The 15,381-nt window shown below is 46.2% G+C and overlaps 1 protein-coding gene across 1 annotated transcript in view; it reads left to right on the top strand.

The window, feature by feature from the left end:
* DRD3 (dopamine receptor D3) overlaps positions 1-15,381 on the top strand; it is an 835,727-nt gene that overhangs the window by 558,714 nt on the left and 261,632 nt on the right. Inside the window, exon 5 of the mRNA XM_086933536.1 lies at positions 15,051-15,268. Within this exon, the coding sequence (XP_086789662.1) occupies positions 15,051-15,268 (218 nt within the window). The remainder of the gene's footprint in view (positions 1-15,050; positions 15,269-15,381) is intronic.

The raw sequence follows: 15,381 nt of genomic DNA, 5'->3' as shown, positions 1-15,381 counted from the left end.
TAATATTTTAAATGCTATTGCATTTGCCTCATCAGGGACATCTTGGGACCATGAGGTGAACTGCAGCTTAATATATAATATTTTAAATGCTATTGCATTTGCCTCTTGGGGACAACTGGGGAGAACGAGGTGAACTGCAGCTCTTTGTAGAATTATTTGGATACGATAATATTCACTTCCCACTGCTAATCTCGTCCCATAATGGTTTGCAGGGGCTTGATCTCAAAATCATCACCTCTCTCACTGCTTGCTGGAAGCTAATTTCACTTTTGTGAAATGACTATATGCATTTTAGCATGTAGAAATACTTGCTATTTTACCTTGAATATATGAGGCTTCTGTTTTAATAATTGGAAATCTGACGGAACGAAATATTGCGGATTTATTGTACCAAGTTCACGCCAATTCCGCCCACCCCTGCTTAAAATACCCCTGCACCCCATAATCATAACCCACCCTTACTCTATAAAATACCCCAACACCCTTAAACACTAACCCATCTTAACCCTATAAATATACCCTGTACCCCAAAACCCAAACCTATCCCTAAACCCTAAAAATACCCCTGTACCCCAAAACCAAAACCTAGCCCTGAACCCTATAAATACCCCTGTACCTCAAAACCCAAACATATCCCTGAACCCTAAAAATACCCCTGTACCCCAAAACCCAAACCTACCCCTGAACCCTAAAATACCCCTGTACCCCAAAACCCAAACCTAGCCCATAACCCTTAAAATACCCCTGTACCCCAAAACTCAAGCCTACCCCTGAACCCTAAAAATACCCCTGTACCCCAAAACCCAAACCTAGCACAGAACCCTAAAATACCCATGTATCCCAAAACCCAAACCTAGCCCTGAACCCTAAAAATACCCCTGTACCCCAAAACCCAAACCTAGCCCTGAACCCTTAAAATACCCCTGTACCCCAAAACCCAAACCTACCCCTGAACCCTAAAAATACCTCTATACCCCAAAACCCAAACCTAGCCCTGAACCCTAAAAATACCCCTTTACCCCATAACCCAAAACTATATCTGAACCATTAAAATACCCAAACACCCCAAAACATATACCTCAGTACCCCAAAACATATACCCCTATACCCATACTTGCCTTAACCAAACCTTTTTAAAAAACATGCTTTTACCATTCATGCATTTACAATGAATTTCGTTGTAAATGTATGCGTGGTAAAAGCATATAAAATGTAATGCCATGCGTTATAATGGCATTGCGGAGTCATGGTACTTTCGTAATGAAAGTATGCAGAGAGATGGTATGCGGAAAGAAATTTGCGGAATAATGGGTGTTTACCCTCCCCCGTAAGTACATTGGTGGCACGGCAGCCCACATCTCCAGCAACATACTCATATTTTTTCACCACCAATTGGAAAAATGCACAGGTCTCTCTCATTGATGCCCAGCACCGACATACACTTTTAGACACACCTCCCACCACAAGTTCTAGAATTGCGAACTTTAGAGATGGGGAGCTACGTTAGAATCTCGGCATCAGCTCAACATCCTGTGATTACAGGCAAATCGCTTTGTCTCCCCGTGCCTACCACAAATCAATGTGTTCTTCTGTAATGTAAATTGTGCTCATGCCATGTTGTCGAGTTTGCGCTATATAATATTGCAAGGAAAATAAAGTAGGGAAATTCGAGTTCACACACTACTGAACGCTCACATCAGCAGTGCACTGTGAATCGCAGCGTTTCACAGGCCTGTCACAGATAAGAAATGCTATCAAAATGAAATCCTACGAAACAATATACTACTGGCCGGCAGCAATTCATACCCGGACAACGTCGGGACGGGCTGCTAGTGACCAATAAAGATGCCTTTACATTCTAATTTTACCATGTCACAAAGGTCAAATGTCAGGCTGTGATTTCTGGCAAATTGCTGCTCAGTCTTTTAACATGGAGATTGGTGTTTACTTTCTTTCCTCTGTGCAAAGTGAGAGAGTTTTGTAACTATGTGACAAACTTGCTGGGGTCCAGGGAGAGTGAAAGGAAAGACTGTGGGACGTCAATTGTTTTTAATCATGCAACAAAATGTAAATATCTATAAATGAACTGTACAAATATTTCCAACTATATCTACAGGTAGGATAGAATAAATGAAGTACTTCCTTTTGTAATTCTGAAGTGTGATGGAAACAAAGATTTTATAAGAATCAAAACAAATCAAGACACTTTATTTGGTGATAATAATAATAATAAATATTCACTGAAACTCAATTTCCTCACATTATAGTTTGTGCACTGTACGGTATGATCAGTAAAACTATACTTCTGTGCAAATTTAGTGGCAATTTCAATGGAAAGTGTGTGTCTGTATTCACAGTGCGCTTTCACACCATGCTTTAGAAATATCTTGGTGACAGAGTGCTCCAAAGTGCACCACCAACTACAAACTACACCCTCATCACTCTCCTGGTGAATGGATCTGGCTGGTTTGCTGCACTTTATGTGATGCTTGTGTTATTCACAATCACTTTGACTTCAGTGATGTAGCATTGACCACCCCCTCCCACCACCACAGAGCACCACTGAAAAACTGAAACAGTCCTCATCGAAGAAAAATAATACAATAACTCTTGGAGAACTATAAAAACACGTATTCCTGCCGTTTCATTTTCAATCAATCAATCAGAGGTTTATAAAGCGTGCTACTCACCTGTGAGGGTCTAAAGGCGCTGGGTGGGGGGAGGGGGTTGAGGTAGGGGGTGGCAGAGGAGCAGCTCCGGATCAGTCGAAGAGCCCGGTCTTGAGGTCCTTCCTGAATGTGTGCAGGGAGGGGGCGCGTCTTAAGTTCACAGGAAGCTCGTTCCAGGTCTTGGCTGCGATGTAGGAGAAGGCTCTCCCGACTGTTCTGTTTCTGTGGATGCGGGAGGTCGGAAGAGCGGAGGTTCCTCTTGGGTGAGTGGAAGGATACTCTCTCGTTGAGGTATTTGGGTCCGATGTTGTTGAGGGATTTGTAGGCGTGGGCGAAGAGTTTGAAGGTGATCCTCTTATCGACCGGGAGCCAGTGCAGGTCTCGTAGGTGTTGGGTCATGCGTTGGTGACACAGTGTCCCGAGGAGGAGTCTGGCTGCGGCGTTCTGGATGGTTTGTAGTTTGTGTATCAGGGTTCTGTTGATTCCGGCGTATAGGGTGTTGCAGTAGTCCAGTCTGCTGGTTATGAGTGCATGGGCGATGATCTTTCTGCAGTCGGGGGGATCCACTTCAAGGTCTTGCATAGGATGCGGAGGCAGTTGAAACTGGTGTAGGAGACGGCGTTGATCTCGCTTTTCATGGGGAGGGAGGAGTCAAGGATGAGGCCGAGGTTTCGTGTGTGGTCTGTAGGGGCGGATGGGTTCCCGAGGGCGGAGGGCCACCAGGTGTTGTCCCAGGCGGAGGTGCAAGGTCTGAGGATGAGGACCTTGGTCTTCTCTGAGTTGAGCTTCAAACAGCTGTCTTTCATCCAGTCCGCCACGTTCTTCATTTCTTCCTGGTGTCTTCGGGATTTTTCATGCGTGAGAGGATGGGCTGGGTGTCCTCGGCGTAGGCAGTGTGATCAAAAGTGCACAAATCTCGGCATTTTCCGCGCAGCGGACGCGCTTGACTACTAGGCGCTGAGGTGCTGCCGGTGAAGTGTGTTGTTTGACAATACTTATGTTTTAAATTTGTGCTTTTAATACTATTGTGAATCGTGCATTTAAACCTCTGTGCCCTTACCTGCTGATCCTCCGGTCGGCGCCTCGTTCCACTGCGGCAAGTGCCGTTTGCAGTGGAGGGTGTTCATGACCTGGGCCCACCCCCTGAAGGTGTTCACATCGCCAGAGGCGGGGACGGTGCCTATTTAGGGATCTTGGTACAAAAAAGGGGGTGGTGATGGACGGAGCATCTGAATCAATCAAACACTCACACCCAGTCAAAAGATCTGGGTTTAATCCATCACCGTTCTTTAGCCCACTCTGCCATCCCAGTTCAGACATGGCTATATGCAAATCAGTCTGACCCTGTGCCTCATGGGAACAGTCCAGCCCGAACTGCCAAGCCATGTCTTCCCTGGTCCGGAAACAAGCTTCTGAGGACCAGTTTCTGGCATTCCAGCCGTCTTCAGCCCGGCTTGCTTGAATCCAGTGGCAAAGTGAGCAAGGGACTCACGTCTGAGCATACCCTGCCACACTTATGGCGGCCAAAAGCGGTACAAAAGGGGGTGGTGATGGACGGAGCATCTGCATCAATCAAACACTCACACCCAGTCAAAAGATCTGGGTTTAATCCATCACCGTTCTTTAGCCCACTCTGCCATCCCAGTTCAGACATGGCTATATGCAAATCAGTCTGACCCTGTGCCTCATGGGAACAGTCCAGCCCGAACTGCCAAGCCATGTCTACCCTGGACCGTAAACAAGCTTCCAAGGACCGGTTTCTGGCATTCCAGCCGTCTTCAGCCCGGCTTGCTTGAATCCAGTGGCAAAGTGAGCAAGGGACTCACGTCTGACCATACCCTGCCACACTTAAGGCGGCCAAAATCGGTACAAAAGGGGGTGGTGATGACGGAGCATCTGAATCAATCAAACACTCACTCCCAATCAAAAGATCTGGGTTTAATCCATCACCGTTCTTTAGCCCACTCTGCCACCCCAGTTCAGACATGGCTATATGCAAATCAGTCTGACCCTGTGCCTCATGGGAACAGTCCTGCCACACTGCCAAGCCAAATCTTCCCTGGACCAAAAACAATGCCTCTAAATCAGAGGTGCTCATAGTGGGTAGGAACCCACAGAAGTGGGCTGAGCACTGGTGGCTCTCCTCACTGGGCCTCTCTCCGACCCGAAGCAGGAGGTAAAAAATTTAGGAGTCATGCTGGACAAAGACTTGGCCTTGGATTCCCACGCAAAAAAAACTAGCTGGCACTTGCTATGGGCGCCTTCGCGCCCTCAGACCTATTTTGGGATTCTTTGAACCTCCTATCCGGCAGATAATAGTCCAGTCCATGATCCTCTCACACCTGGACTATTGTAACATTCTCTTTCTGGGCTCCAATCTGACTGTCATCAAAAGACTTCAGAGGGCTCAGAATGCCGCAGCCCGCACTCTGCTCACCCTGCCAAAACACTGTTCCGTATCACAGGCTCTTGTTCGGTTACACTGGCTTCCTGTAAAACAGAGAATCCTATTTAAGACCTTATGTATAGCTCTCAGAATTCTATACGGACAGGGCCCTTGTATCCTGAAGGGACTCTGCACTTTCCGCAGATCGCTACTTGGCTTGTACTACGAGGGTACGAAGGAGAAGAGCGGGAGGACGTTCATTCAAGCATAAGGCTCCTCTACTTTGGAATTCTGGGGCATATTACCAAGCAATAGCGATAATTATCGCTATTGCTTGGTTAGCGGGGAAAAAATATCGCCGAGCACCGAGGATTTTTACCGCTGAGATACCTTGATATTATCAAGGTTTATCTCAAAAGCGGTAAAAATCCTGCGAAATGCATGAATAACGCTGAAATATCAGCGATATTCATGCATTATCGTGACAATGCTCTTAGCCATGTTATCCACCTTCCATTGAATAACATGGCTAAGAACTTCTTTTAGCAGGCGTTAGCTTTTGGAGATATTCGCGCTTAGCGCGATTATTTCCAAAAGTTGTTAATAGGAGTTAGAGATGTTAGCGACTGTTTTCAGTCACTAACATCTTGGCACGCCCACTTTGCATGTCATTAGCGATAATTATCGCTGACATGCAAAGTGGGCCCTAAATGCCCGCTATCGCCTACAAGCTGTCGCTAACTGGTGTTAGCGACAGTTTGGTAATAGGTCGATAAAATTATCGCCGCATTAGCGGGAAAAATTCCCGCTAATGCGGCAATAATGCCCTTGGTAATATCCCTATACAAGCACGGTCCACTACGCATCATCAGTGTTTCCGCAAGCTAATTAAAACGTGGCTATTTTCATCAATCTAATTTCGACGTGCTGTGGAGGCTGGTATTACACTCTCTCTCCTCTCGCAGCCTCACAAGCCATTCAGCCATGCATGTCTGTTGAGCGCTGGGACGCCCCGTTGCTGGGGTAGCCATGCGCTATAGACAACAACCTAACATAACATAACATAACAAATTCCAGCTGCACTTTAGGCTTGCGCGGCATGTCATGCGGTTAAACGAAGTACAAAAGTGCGAATCACAAATATATATATAATCTAATGCAGGGTGAAGTAAAAGTGGCCCAGTCCGTGGCATTATTCCGCTGCGCACGGTATTCTGCTGGAATCTTCTACTAAAGTGATGTCAGCAGAGGTTTTAAAAAAATAAAAGGTTGTTACACTAAAAATGTCCCTGCAAACCATTCCGTAAATCCCTAGCACCAAAAAGATAAAGTGCTTTTAAAATAGTGTGATTCCATTAAAAAAAAACGCAAATTATACACTTTTTAAATAATACGCTGCTCACTTTTCATACCAAAATTATACCGAAATATAAATAAAAGTCACATCCTTATTCCTTCGTTGATGTAACAATCTTTACATAAAACCAAGCCGAGTCTCGCAGTTACTTTTCTGTCGCTTAATGAAAACTGCAACTTCGGTGCATGTTGTCAATTCTTAATTGCGTTTTCGAAAATTAGAGGTGTCATTATATTTTAAACGTCTATTGTTAATTGCATTTTGGAAAAAATATAGGTGGAATTATATTTTAAATGTACACTGAACTCTTAGGGCAAGTCAGTTGCATACATTCTGGAACACATTTCAGGCGTAGGCGGTGTTGTAAAGTTTATCGTTTCGTTTTCAGGGCTCAGTTTTGCACCGCTGACTGCGCTGAAATGTTACCAGTTCAAGGCACACAGGGGCCTCTAATGTCCAGATAGGGGCGAAGGGGCCCGACCCTGGAGACCTCTGCTTCGTTCATGGAAGCTCATTGATGTTCAGCCTTCGTATACATATTTCCTGCCTGCCTCCCATGCCTTTATTCTTCACCTTGGCTTTATTTGGCTACGTTTGGCTTTGGCTCAAGCACCTGTCTGCCCTGCTGCGCCTAATATTAATTAACGTCTGATAACCCATCACTTCTCACCTCGCTCGCTGACCACTAATATCTCTCTGACCCCAGACTCCTCTTCTACAGAGACTTTCCAGAAGGTGCCTTTTAACCAGGATAGAGGAAGAAGTGCAGAGCTCTTAAGTAATCCTAGATCCATGCACGAGTACCTCTTCCAATTCAGGTTTTTGAAGTGCATTCTGGGACTTGTAGTTCTGGTTACCCCAATTACATAATATGAACTACAAGTTCTAGAATACAAACCTAAATCGAGGACAGGATAAGCTGCTCGTCAGTAGCTGGGACTAGGAGTGCAGGCGCTGCTGCAGCACCCCAAAGTTTGAAAGTTTCTTTCTCGTGCCTTGGTTAATTAAAAGCATACATGAAGAATAACAACACAATAATAACATTCTGATTTGTTATAACTAATTGTACAATTAAATGCTACAGAAAGACAAAAATAAAGCCTGCCCCTCATTTAGGCAGAGGATGGACAATAAAGGGGACTTCAAATGTTGTTCTCCTGCAGCGTTCGTTATGTTTTTAAAGACAGACTGTCCCACATGTCCCCTATGCTTTTAGTAAGATGGGGGCATATTTACAACCCCCTTGCGCCGCTTTTGTGCCACTTTTGCGCCGCCGTTGCGTCACTTTTGTGACGCAGCAGGGCGCAAAAGATGCGCCATGGTGCGGGGTATTTACAACATGACGCATCTGGCAGATGCGTCACGTTGTAAAGCCCTGCGCCAGAAGGAGGTGTTCCTGCGCAGGGGGGGGGGGCGTTCCGGCGCAGGAACGCCTCCTAAAGTGGCTGAGTCAAATCTACAAGATTTTACTCAGTCATTTTGGTGCCCATGCTGCGTCAAAACCCTGCGCCTGGTTGAAGCAGGCGTGAGGAATGATGCAGCATTGTAAGAATAGGCCCCCCCGAGCATTGCTGGAGCTGCGTTGCCCCTGCGACGCAACTCCAGCAATGCGACACTTTTACGGCACAGATGCGTGACGTATCTGTGCCGTAAATGCAGCGCAACCATGTTGGCGTAGGCATGGCGCACAATAAGTGGTGCATCCCTGCTGATATGCAGGGATGCGGCACTTATTGTAAATATGCCCCCATGATGTTTATTTTCCAGCACCCACCCTCTGAGCACCACTGCTCCTCACGCAAGGAACTGGGAAACATGAGGCCCCTGCACCCTGGGCTGACCCCAGATCCCATTGGTTCATGAGGCGGACCAATGAGATGATTCAGACACGGACTCTAAAGTCTTGTGTATCTCATCTGGAGCACATACACGTCCGTGCCAGTGCGCATACTTAAGGACTTTAGCCCTCTTTTAGAAATGTTGAGGCAAGGGACTAGTAAAGGTGCCTTGAAAGGTCCCATTTGACTCAGGCTTAAATATAATATTCTTGTTGGGGGTCAAGGAATGAGCCCCCAAACAGTCCTAAGAGGGGCCGGTTTGTTTGCTGCACTGCCTCGCTCTTTCAGCATGGAAACGGAGGGTGTCCCAGATTTGCATGATAAAAGCATGGTTTCCTTACACACATATATCCCGCTGGATAAGCAACCAATCATGTGCTCGGGATTCAAGTTTGAGGGAATAAAGAACATATTACAGCTTCAAGTTCAAAGAGCAATGTTACCAGCCACGTCCCATCCATATGGGCCGAGGGGCCACACACCCTCACCTTTTGCCCCTCAAAAAGATTGTCTGTCAGGCTGAGCAAAGGTCAGCCTGACATACACTGTTCATTTTCAGGTTAGGAAGCCAGGAGCAAGACACGCACTAAATGTGTAGGCTTCTGGCGGCCTGAGATGAACTTTTCTGGGATGAGGATGTCACAGCTCCTTCTGGACGAAAGTTCCTCAAGACCCCCCCCCCCCCCCCCCCCCCATTGTGAGGAGGGGGGAGCGTCACTGATTTGCACGGACCAGGGCGATTCAGGTTTAAGCCCTGAAGTGCCCAGGGACGAGTATCAATCAGTGATCCCTCGTCACAGAGGGGGGTGGGGTCAGCAGTCTCACTGACCCTGTCCCACTCTGTGACGAGGTTGGGACTACTCTCTTCCCTCATTGGCTGACCTTGGGAAGGCCGCAGGCCAGGGCCGGACTGGCTACCGAGCGTTTTGGCATGCTGCCGAGCTGGGTGCTGATTTTGTTGATGGGGACCTGCGTGTGCTTCCAAAAAAATAAAGCAAACCAAATTTCGTTCAGCCCATGCAGGTTCCCATCAACAAAATCAGTCCCCAGCTCGGCAGCATGCCAAAACGCCCGGTAGCCAGTCCGGCCCTGCCGCAGGCCCAACCCTCATGAGACTTTGGAGGCTTGGGTTTGCTACCTCCCATCACCAGCTGACCTAAGGTCAACCAATGTGGGACGGCTGCATTTCCAAACCTCCTGGGGCCTCATTTATGAGAAATGACGCATCGCTGCGTGAAAGCAGAGATGCGTCACTTCTCAGTGCGCACTCCTTGCGACATTCCTGATGCGTCATATTAAATGTATGACGCATCATGTCGCAAGGAGTTACAGATACGTCAGTATTTCTGACGTATCTGTAAGCGCAAAAGTGACGCATTGCTGGAGTGTGTCACAAAAGTGACGCAACTCCAGCAATGCGTCCTTTCACATGTGAAAGGGCCTGCGTCAGTCTTACGCCTGCTGTGAGGCAGGCGCAAGATTTTGACACAATGGTGTCCTAAAAGTGAGGCAGTGAAATCTCATAGATTTCACTGCGTCACTTCTACGACCCTTCCTTGCGTCAATACGCCCCCCTTGCATACATTATACCTGGCGCAGGTATAATGTGGCGCAGGGGTTTACAAAGTGACGCATCTAACTAGATGCGTCACTTTGTAAATATGGCGCAACAAGGTGCTTTTTTTACGCCACTGGTGCTCCACAAATAGTGACGCACCGGCGGCGTAAAAGTGACGCAAGGCCTCATAAATGAGGCCCCAGGGACCTACAAGGCAGAGCTGCAGGTAAGTGTGATTTTTTTGTTTATTAAGGTTTGGTGCTTGCGTGTATGTTTGAATATTCGGTAATGAGTGTTGTGAGTGAATGTGTGTGTGTGTGAATGGATGGGTGTGAGTGTTGGTGTATGTGTGGGTGTGTGTCCAGTCTGCCCACTTCCCCATAAAATTACCGGCTGCCATTGAATGTTACTTTTGTGTTTTATAATTAAGACTCACGTTCTCTGTTCTTTTTGTTTGTGTGCATTATCAAGGCCAACCTAGAGAAAGCACCTCTTCTTTGAAGTCTCTCCCCATGTGTCAATCATGCCTGCCAGGCCAATGGCAGTGCAGACTGAGAGCAAGGGGAGGGAAGGAATGGAGGTGGTTTCCTTGCACTGATACAGGTATTTGTTCTACACTGCTAACTTTGCAGCATGAGTATACCGCTACCTTCAAAATGGCGCTGTGAGTGTGCATTAATTCTTAAATGTCATAGTATGCTAGGGACAACTATATATTATCCCAGAACACAAAATATAAAAGGAAACCTATACCCCAACCCCCACCAAGCCCCTTTAAGCTGTTTGGGTGCTGCACAATGCAAGTTACCCTAACCAAGATGCCCCAAAGAGCTAGGCATAGAACTGCAAACATGCTGGCTGGAACCCTACAAATATGGCGCCTGTATATGCCAAGCATGAGGCACTAGGATTGTGCCACGGTGTCAGGGCAGACCTCTGAGATGGTCAATGGTAGAACCTGAGCGTTTTAGACATACAGTGCTCCACAGTTGCACGTGGGAATTTTCAACCAGCCTCAATCCCAACGCACCAGATCAGGCGATTATACCTGCCTTTGGGGGTATCTCTAGTAAGGTCGTGGAACTGTTATATTCTCCAGCAAGTAAATCCGTCCTACCCGCATCAAAGTGGTTTAATTCTAGCTGTTCTAAGGCCTTACGTAATCTAAAGTGTGCCCTAAAAATGGCACCCAGAGACGTCGAACAGTGGCGCCTGTTAGGGACCATATAAGGAGGAATTTAAGAGGCGTAAACACATCTTGGGATTATTTTATGCAAGCAAGCACCTGGAAAAATAGCTCTTCCTTTTGGGGTATCCTCAACCACCCCTGCTTTGTACAAGAAAATGCCCCCGTTTTCTGCCATTATACTACTGCCAGCCCCTGGGTCACTCACTTTGAAGGTGTATCTATGATTGTGCACTTTCCTCAGAGGCCCACAAGACAGGCATGTCAACTTTGGGAAGGGCAAATCTTGAGTTCACTTTAGAGGAAGTCACCCCGGGGATCATGGGTCTTAATAGACAAAAGGCTCCAGGACCTGTCAGAATACCCCAGGACCTCTTTATTAGCGATGTTGAAATTTGGGGTCTCGCATTGACATTGATTTTAAATGCAGCATTTAGGAGTAATGCCCCTCCTTCTTGGTCCGCGGCGGTCACAGTTCTTGTCTTTAACAATCATTTGCAATGCACTAGGTCTCACATTTACGAGAGTTTGCACTATTGGCATTGCAAATGACGATGCCTTTTATGGATGTGCTGTTTTCAAAACAGATAAATAAAAGGTATTGTCATTTGCAATGCATATAGCTTAAACTCTCGCAAATGCAAGACCTATTGCATTGCAAATGTGTTTGTGCCGTGCTACAAAAAATTAAAAAGCATTAGGAGAGAGAGTTTGCAGGACAAAGCTATTAGAGAAAATAGTGCTCAGAGGCTGTAATTAAAGCCTACAGAGTTAACCTGCCTGCTATGGGAATTCACAACAGCATATTATCAAGGCCATTATCAGCGCTTTAGCTGCAGTTTCCTGCCGCTAAAGTGGCCATAATTTTATTGCCGTTCTTGATAATATGCCCCAAAATCTCTTAGATGCCTACAGTGTGTCCCCCAAAGCAGATGCACTGTTTGTGTTCACGAGGAGTTGGGAGTTGAGTACCTTGGTGGCCAGTTGTCCCTCCACCCCTTGCTGGGATGGATTAGGGAATGGACCCAGGAGGATCTTAGGCTGAATCGGCTGATACTGAGGGGCTGCTTGTCACTTGACCACACCTTTAAAATCCCCAGGCTTAAGTATATTACACATTCATTCCAGAGGATGGAAAAGGTGGAGATATTTCACCACCCAGAGGGCATACTTAAGATTATAAATGGTTCAGGGACCACTTTTTTGACCTCTGTATTTTCCTTTAAGAGAGGAGACTGAATTGATGGAACCTACAGTGCGAAAATATGTTAACAACGACCCAAGATATTGAGCCTTATCTAGCATTGGTGAAAAATAACAGGGAAAGATGTCTGCTCATTAGGTTCAGATTCACAACTGTGACTAGCCCATCCTAAAGGATGCTATGATTTTAGGTCCCTGGGTCCTGTGGCTGCGACATTAGGTGTCCACAGGACCCGATGCACCTTCTTATGTTTTGTACATTTTGTAATGTGCCTAGGCGAAACTTCATTGCTCCAATACTAGTTCTCTTGTATTTCCAGATGTTACCTGACGAGTTTATTCTTTTTAACGTTGCGAATTTTTTAAAAGCTATCATGGCACCTAAGAGTTTATGGGAAAATTAACTATACAGCTAATTTTTACCACATCTTTTTATGTTTGTACTGCTTTGATATTGTTTTTCTGATTCTGATGTATGATTTTATGGTTTTAAACCTAACCGAATAAAGATATATATTGATTGATTGATTGATTGATTGATTGATATAACATTACAGACGGGGAAGAGCCACAGGCTCCATCTTATGAAGAACTACTCATATTTGTCTGCTTTAGTACCATATATTAATTAAATCACTAGTCAAAGATGGCTGCCCAATTCACATTGTAATATAGTTATGTATTAAGATCTTGACCAATTGGCAAACGGGTCAGTGGAAGAGAGGCGGGCGTAGGTGATAGACACTAGCCCTTATCTGAAAAAGTACCATGATGAGCATACCTGTCAACACACCGGCAGTTGGTGGGTGTCACCCTCATTTACTGCTATTCACCCACCTGACAAGAAACATGCCTCCATAGACTCCTATGAGGTCATCCGTTTTTCAAACCACTGTTGACTGCCCAAAAGATGTTCATTCTTCATTCATCTTAATGGGATTACCCCTTTCAAAGCCTAACTTTGTCCTTGTTTTCACACAGGGGCATCGTGAACCATCCCTCCCCCAACCCCTGCTTTAGCAGCTACAGCAGGGGTGAGGTTCTTGACAGGCCTCTGTCTGCAACTTGGTAGATAAAGGCTCATATTTAACATGAAAGATGTGTGAGTGTGAATGAAAGGATGTATGTAAGGATGATGTGTGAGTGAAGGGGAGGATGAATAGAGTGAAAGGGTGGGTGGACAGATGGATGATGGATGGGTCGATGGATGAGTAAAAGGATGGATGGATGAATGAGTGAGTGAATGAAAAGATGGATACATAAGTGAGTGAAAAGATGGATTGATGTAAGTATGGATGAGTGAAATGAGGGATGGGTGAGTAAAAGGGTGGATGTAAGGATGGATGAGAGAAAGAATGGATGGATGAGTTAAAGGAAGGTGGAAGAATGGATGGATAAAAGGGTGGAAGGATGATGAATTGAAAGGATGAATGATGAATGGTTGAGTGAAAGGATTGATGGATGAGTGAAATAGCGGATGGATAAGCGAAAGGATGAGTGAAAGGATGGATGGATGGATGGATGGATGAATTGAATGAAGGGTAGATAGATGAGCGAAAGGGTGGATGGCTTAGTAAAAGGGTGGATGGATGGATGGAGTGAAAGGGTGACTGGATAAAGTGAAAAAGTAGATGTATGGGTGAGGGAAAGAATGGATTACTCTGGAATGACTCCTGGTGACCATCGGGACTCGGACCCAACCCCACACCGAAAGAACATGCTTGCAACCGATGCATCATCCTTAACAGCGTTTTCTCCATGAAACAACAGGTCAACTCCATCGCCTCAGCCTGCTTCCACACGCTTCGCATATTCCGCAGAATCTCCAAGTGGCTACCCAAAAGCACCTGGAAAACAGTGATGCAGGCCCTCATCAGCAGCCGTCTGGACTACGGCAACACACTCTATGTAGGCACCACCGGAGAACTCATAAGAAGATTCAAGACGATCCAGAACGCACCAGCCAGACTGATCCTCAACCTGCCCAAAAGGACCCACATATCCCAGTACCTGAGAAACCTCCACTGGCTCCCCATCCAGAAGAGATGCCACTTCAAGCTCTTGACCCACACCTATAAAGCCCTCCAAGAGCAAGGACCGGCATACATGAACCACCACCTGAACTTCCACCAACCATGCAGAAGCCTCCATTATGCACGCCTCGTCCTTGCACAGACACTGCGCTTCTGTTCCTGCCGCACAAGAGGTCGATCCTTCTCTCACCTCACCACTAAATCCTGGAAAGCCCTTCCCCTCCACCTTGGAACAGCACCCTCATTGGCAGACTTCAGGAAGGGACTCGAGACCTGGCTCTTCGACTGAGACCCTCAGCCCAGCACCTGGATGCCCTCAGGGGTGATAAGCTGCACTTTATAAGTACAGTTTTGTTGATCAGTGAAAGGGTGGATGGAGGGATGGATGAGTGAAAGGATGGGTGGATGAGTGAAAGGATGGGTGGGTTTGATGGATAGGTTTGGAGATGATGGATAGGTTTGTACATGGATGGGCAACGGATAGATTGAGGAACGAAATGGTGTAAGACTGAAATATGGATAAAGGAATGAATGGATGACAAAATGTAAATGTGAAAAGGTGGAATTTTATTATTAGGTATGTAAGGATGAATGGATAGATGCTTGGATGGAAGAGACAAGAGAGCACTTCTGGGGAGGGTCGAGATGACTTGCTTTGCTTGGCAGGTTGGCATAAGAGTTTTGGTTCAAAGCAGGGGGGTATTTCAATTATCTGGCTCCTAACTTGCTTTCACACCTTCTGTAGAGTAGTATCTCTTCAGGGAATGCCATGAACCAACTAAGACCTGCTTTATATCTCACTCTTTCTCACCTTTTGTAGGAGACCCGGAGATCTGCTCCATATCAAACCCTGACTTTGTCATCTACTCCTCCGTGGTGTCCTTCTACCTGCCGTTTGTGGTGACTCTTCTGGTTTACATCCGGATTTACTTTGCGCTGCGAAGCAGAAGAAAGCGCATCATTGGCACTAAACGGAGCGGAGAGAGCTTGAGATTCGCACAGAGCCACCGGAGGAAGGTCAAGGCCATGGGAATCAAAGTAAGAAATTACACGACAGGTACAGTGCTTTGGGAAAGAGGTGGGTGCTCAGTAAAATACCTATACAGGGTCTTGCCAATACCTAAGTGCCATCCGAAAGTACAACAATTAAC

This window comes from Lissotriton vulgaris, chromosome 8, assembly GCF_964263255.1.
Source record: "Lissotriton vulgaris chromosome 8, aLisVul1.2, whole genome shotgun sequence".
Lineage (NCBI taxonomy): Eukaryota > Metazoa > Chordata > Amphibia > Caudata > Salamandridae > Lissotriton > Lissotriton vulgaris.
This window is presented reverse-complemented; position numbering and strand designations above follow the sequence as displayed.